Genomic DNA, 6,218 nt, shown 5'->3' with positions numbered 1-6,218 from the left:
TCTTAGGATTCGTGGTGATGTTTGGCTCACTTTCTTGTTCCCCTCGGTGACTTCTGGTTTCCGCCTTTGTGTGTGGTCATTGGACAGGGGAGGCAGGCCATCTGTCTACACTGTCATCTTGATTAAATCTGTGTCATCACCCTGTGACAGTGTAATTGTCAGCCTGACGGAGTCTAGAATTACCTAGGAGACAGGCCTCTGGGCGTGCCTCGGGCCATTTCCTTGATGGAATTAATTGAGGTATAAAGACTGGGTGGCACCATTTCCTGACTGGGATCTTGGACTGTTTACTAGAGAAAGGGGGCTGAGCAGGCACGGGCATTCATCCCTGTTTCCTGATTGTGGATGCGGTGTGACCAACTGCTTCACGATACTTACCCATCTGATGGACTGTATCCTTGAACTGTGAGCCAAAATAAACCCTTTTCCTCTAAGTTGCTCTGTCGGCGTATTTTATCGTGGCAACGGGAAAAGAAACTCTAACCTTGACTGCTTATGTGTTTGAAGGCGACAAGCCACACAAGTGTGAGTTCTGTGACAAGTGCTTCAGCCGGAAGGACAACCTGACCATGCATATGCGCTGCCACACGAGCGTGAAGCCACACAAGTGCCACCTGTGCGACTACGCGGCTGTGGACAGCAGCAGCCTCAAGAAGCACCTACGCATCCACTCGGACGAGCGGCCGTACAAGTGCCAGCTCTGCCCCTACGCCAGCCGCAACTCCAGCCAGCTCACCGTGCACCTGCGCTCACACACAGGTAAGCCCCTCCCCCGGGAGCCGCCTGCTTTACCCTCTCTATTCCTTCACCTGCGCTTCCTTAAGACACAAACAACGGAGATGAGTTGCTGATAGAAACACAGGGATTTGGAATCTGACCCCGTGCAGCCTGTTCAGGTCTTCGTTGCCAAAACAATAGTTTTCAGTACATCGGTGTGACAGCTGCGTTTTATACCTACATAGAATACAGGTGGGGACACGTGCAGCAGCCACGTGTCCAAAGGATGCATCTCAAATAAAAATGACCGGCCAACTGGATGCTTTTAGTGTTTAGGTTTACTCTCTGCCTGCCTGGCTTCATTCAGGAATGTAGCAGTCGGTTGAATGCAATTGCAAACCACACACACATCTTGTTCTGGAAGGTTTCCCTTTCCTTCTTGGTAGGACTCCATAAGACTAATGTGAGCTAGATAAAACCAACCCACTATAGTGCACACCCACCCACCCCCACGTAAGTGGAGGGTTGAGGCATTCACAGTGAGATGGCAAGACAATAGAAATGTGTTAGCATTTAAAACTGAGTTCGGGGCTGGAGAGATGGCTCAGAGCTCCAGAGGTTCCTGAGTTCAATTCCCAGAAACCACATGGTGGCTCACAACCATCTATAATGAGATCTGGTGCCCTCTTCTGGTATGCAGGCATCTATGCAGACAGAACACTACATATATAATAAATCTTAAATAAATAAATAAATCTGAGTTTAGCTGGGCAGTGGTGGCACACACCTTTAATCCAGCACTAAGGAGGCCAAGTCAAATGGATCTCTATGAGTTTGAGGCCAGCCTGGTCTACAGAACAAGTTCCAGGTCAGCCAGGGCTACACAGAGAGACCCTGTCTTCAAAAAAAGGAAAGAAAGAATCTTGCAATTTTAAAAAACCAAGAGCATGAAAAAGCTGATAAGGGTTTTTTTATAATCAGTATAAAAGAAATGAGAAAGTCCCTTCCTCAGACTCAGCTAGAAAAAGTTTTAGGTAGACTTGAGAGTGACTTTTTTGTTTGGATTTATTTATTTTCATTTTATGTGTGTATGGGTATTTTGCCTGTACTTATGTATATACACTACGTGTAAGTGCCCGTGGAGTCCAGAAGAGGACACTGGATCTCTGGAAACTGGAGTTACAGACAAATGTGAGCTGCCATGTGGGTGCTGGGAACCAAACCTCGGTCCTCTGAGAACAGAAAGTGCTCTTGACTGCTGAGCGGTCTCACAATCCCAAAGGAACAACTTTGAACAAAGAGTTCTATACCCAGCAAAACTATCCAACGTGCAAGAGTGGACTAGGAGTGTATTCAAGACTTTTCTCTCAGCCGCCATGATAGACGTTACTAGAAGATACACTCATGCAACAACAGGTGGGAAAATCTACCACAAAACATTTTATTTACGACTGTCTGAGTATAACTAACTGTTACTGCAACAGAGAGAAAGGTCAGGGTGACCTTAGACAGCAGAGTAAGAAAAAACTATATACTGAGAATTATGAAGCTCATTCAAAATTGCATGTGAGAGGAAACCTGAGAGACTAGATGACTTAAAAATTTTGCGAGATTACTTTTTCCCCAAGAAATACAGAGTCCAGTGCTGTGGAGCAATCCCTTTCTACTCTGAATATGTGTTACTCTCATTGGTTAATAAAAAGCTGACAGGCTGGTAGCTGGGCAGGAAGTTAGGTGGGAAAGCCAAAGTGAGAATGCTGGGAAGAAGGAGAGTGGGGTGAAGAGAGTTGGGGGATATGCCAGCCAAGCCACTGGGCAAGCAGGACATGTAGAAAATGAGGTAACAAGCCATGAGCCACTTGGCAAAGTGTAAATAGAAATATGGGTTAAATTAAGTATAAGAGTTGGCTAGTAACAAGCCTGAGCTATTGGCTGAGCACTTATAAGTAATATAAATAAATAAACAAGCCTCTGAGTCAGTTATTTGGGGAGCAGTTGCCAGGTATTTGGGAACAGGTGGGCAGGAGAGATATTTCCATCTATAGTCCAGTCAAAGAAGCAAGCTAAACCACTTCCTGGAGGTGAGCATACAAGAAAAAGAGTCATTTCACTTGACAATAGTGACACCATGCACGGTGGCCACTCGAGGAGGTGGTTGTAATCCTGGTGCAGTGTTTGGCTCCCCCAGGAGCACGTATTTGGTCCTAACAAATAATTTGTACTTTAGTTCTAAAGTGGAAATATGAAAACCACCAAACAGTGGCAATTCAGAGATGGAATGGAAATTTTATGTCTTAAAATATGCGTGTGGGGGAGGGCATATGTATGTGTATGGGTGTGTGTGTGTATTTATACAAGGGACAGAAAGAGGCCAGAGGTGAACACTGGTATCTTCCTCTATTGCTCACCACCTTTACTATTATTATTATTATTATTATTATTATTATTATTATTATTACTACAGCGTTTCTCACTGAAGCTAGTGCTCCGCTGTCCCAGGCCTTGTCTCTCTCTCCAGCAATAGAATCGTAGATGTACTCTCACATCTAGCTTTAATGTGGTGCTGGGGATCCAAACTCAGATCCTCCAAGCATTTCATCCTCCAAGCCATCTCTCCAGCCCTAGGCCTGTTTTTTTTAACATTATTTTGTATTTCTGAGATAAGAGCTCACTTTGTAGCCTAAGCTGACCTCAAACTCATAGTGATCCTCCAGCCTCAGTCTCCTCTGAGTGCTGGGATTACAGGCATGAGCCACTATGCCTGGTAAGAATGAAAATGTGCCATGCATGGTGGCACACACCTTTAATCTCAACATTCAGGAGGCAGAGGCAGGTGGATCTCTGTGAGTTCGAGGCCAGCCTGGTCTACAGAGTGAGTTCCAGGACAGCCAGAGCTACACAGAGAAACCTTGCCTCAAAAAACCAAAAAATAAAATAAAAAGGCTGACAATTACGAGTTTGTTGTGAAGAGAAGGGATGTTCAAAGAGACTCATTCTGGTGTGGGCTGCTGTTCTCCTTAAAAGGCAGTGCTGGGAAAGCAGGTCGTTGCTATGGGCATGCAGCTTTTGGGTAGGATGACAAGGATGACTTAGGGACTTCTCATCAGCTCCAAAATTACCAAAACCCTCTGCGAGCCTTCAAAGACTCACCTGAACCACGTTGGAAAGCTGTGGCTTTTCCACGAACTATCCCCAGTGCCTGGTGCCACCTTTGTGTGTTAGCTTTATAGTAAGTTCCATTCTGAGCCAGGCATAGTGGCACAAGCCTTTAAGCCCAGTACTCAAGAGGCAGAGGCAGGTGGATCTCTCTGAGTTCAGGGCCACCCTGGTCTACATAGTGAGTTCCAGGACAGTCAAGGCTACATAGTGAGACCCTGTCTCAAAAAACAAAAACAAACAAAAAGATTCAGCGCATAGTTAGAAAATTTAAAAGGTTGTTAGTACATGCTGAATAACTGTTGCACATCAAACACAAGCACAAGAATCCCTGTAAACTTTTGTAGTTACTGTGTTTAAGGTTCATTTCTTTTTAGCTGGGCAGTGGTGGCACACACCTTTAGTCCCAGCACTCAGGAGGCAGAGGCAGGTGGATCTCTGTGAGTTCAAGGCTTGTCTGGCCTACAAAGCAAATTCCAGGACAGCCAAGGCTATTACACAGAGAAACCCTGTCTCAAAAACAAAGCAAAAAAAAAAAAAAAAGGATTTATTTTTATTCTATGTGTACATGTATTTTGCCTGCATGTGTGTTTATGCACCACTTGTGTGCAGTACTCATGGAGGCCAGAAGAGGGAGACAGACTTTCTGCAACTGGAGTTACAGGAAGTTGTGAGTTGCCATGTGGGTGCTGGGAACTGAGCATGGGTCCTCTGCAAGACCAACTGGTGCTCTTACCACTGAGCCATCTTGCCAGCCCTGTGTCTGTAAATATTATTTGGAGAACCCATGTGCAACCTATATTATATTTCTAGAACGTAAGTGTAATTGAGTGTGGACTTGGTGGGGGCATAGTACATAAGTTTAGGTCCTGCCACTCCAGCTCTGTGAGCATCAGTCACCTCCTCTATAAAATAGGCTAACAGTACTGGGTTATTATACATGGTCAGTGTCATTATCGGGAAGTTGCCAGCCACAGCTCAAAAGACCCAGCTAGCTGTCTCCTGGCCAAGCATGGGATGCCCATCTAGGTGGGAATTCTGTTGCCTGCCCACTCTAATGTAATCACACCTTCCATTGCTAGGGGACACCCCCTTCCAGTGCTGGCTCTGCAGCGCCAAGTTCAAAATCAGCTCGGACTTGAAGCGGCACATGATCGTGCACTCGGGGGAGAAGCCTTTCAAGTGCGAGTTCTGTGACGTGCGCTGCACCATGAAGGCGAACCTCAAGTCGCACATCCGCATCAAGCACACCTTCAAGTGTCTGCACTGTGCCTTCCAGGGCCGCGACCGGGCCGACCTGCTGGAGCACAGTCGTCTGCATCAGGCTGACCACCCCGAGAAGTGTCCCGAGTGCAACTACTCCTGCTCCAGCCCAGCCGCCCTGCGCGTGCACCGCAGGGTCCACTGCAAGGACCGGCCCTTCAAGTGTGACTTCTGCAGCTTTGACACAAAGCGGCCCAGCAGCCTGGCCAAGCACATCGACAAGGTGCACAGGGAAGGGGCCAAGACAGAGAACAGGGCCCCGCTGGACAAGGATGGGCCCGGGGACAGCAGCCCCCACCACGTGGCCAAGATCGTCGCCCAGAGGGCCTTCCAGTGCGACAAGTGTGGCGCCTCCTTCGTCAGGGACGACTCTCTCAGGTGTCATCGGAAGCAGCACAGTGACTGGGGTGAGAGTAAGAACTCAAACCTGGTCACTTTCCCCTCGGAAAGCCTTGCCTCGGGGCAGCTCAGCCCCTTGGTCTCGGTGGGGCAGCTGGAGAGCCCCCTGGAGCCCAGCCGTGACCTCTAGAGCAGCATGAGTGGTCTCTCAGGAATCTGAACAAAGCTCACACCGCGCGGCGGACCTTGCCTTGTGGAGCTGGCAGCCCCAGCTCTCAGCAGCAGAGCAGCTGACCCGGGGGGCCTAGGTGCCAAAGTGAGTCCACAGCCCTGTAAGCATTCTCTGGCTGACTGCTCTGTGATCTGGGTCATTCAAAGGTGGGGGCCGCTAAGCACTCCTCGGCCCCCTAGGGGAGAGTTGCTTAGTGTGGGTTGTGATTTGAAAACTGACCCTGTCGCTGGTGGAGTTATTAAGCTGGCAAACCTAGAACACTGCCCCTGAACTGAGCTGTGTGGGGGAAAGGCGTCGGTGCTCTGGTATGTGGTAAAGTTCTTTCTTAGCCCGGGTAGTGGCTGTTAGTGTTCGCCTTATACATTTGTGTGGTGTCTTTTCTCTGTTTTTGTTTTGTTTTTGTTTTTGTTTTTTGCAATAAAAAAGTGAACTTCTCTATAGAGGGATGTGAGGTCTTTACAGTTGTCCGTAGACAGGCTGTGGTAGGTTTCCGTCCCCTGCCCCACCCAGT

General features: G+C 47.9%; 1 protein-coding gene across 1 annotated transcript; it reads left to right on the top strand.

The window, feature by feature from the left end:
* Positions 1–507: 507 nt before the first annotated feature.
* LOC131902218 (zinc finger protein 64) lies at positions 508–5,702 on the top strand (the record flags this gene model as incomplete). Its single annotated transcript, XM_059253253.1, has 2 exons — positions 508–759; positions 4,956–5,702. Coding segments are annotated over 2 exons (962 nt in total), but the record flags the coding sequence as incomplete, so codon positions are not given.
* Between the last annotated feature and the right edge of the window lie 516 nt (positions 5,703–6,218).

This window comes from Peromyscus eremicus, unplaced genomic scaffold, assembly GCF_949786415.1.
Source record: "Peromyscus eremicus unplaced genomic scaffold, PerEre_H2_v1 PerEre#2#unplaced_3951, whole genome shotgun sequence".
NCBI lineage: Eukaryota > Metazoa > Chordata > Mammalia > Rodentia > Cricetidae > Peromyscus > Peromyscus eremicus.
Note: the sequence above shows the minus strand (reverse complement) of the source record. Positions and strands in the feature narration are given on the sequence as shown.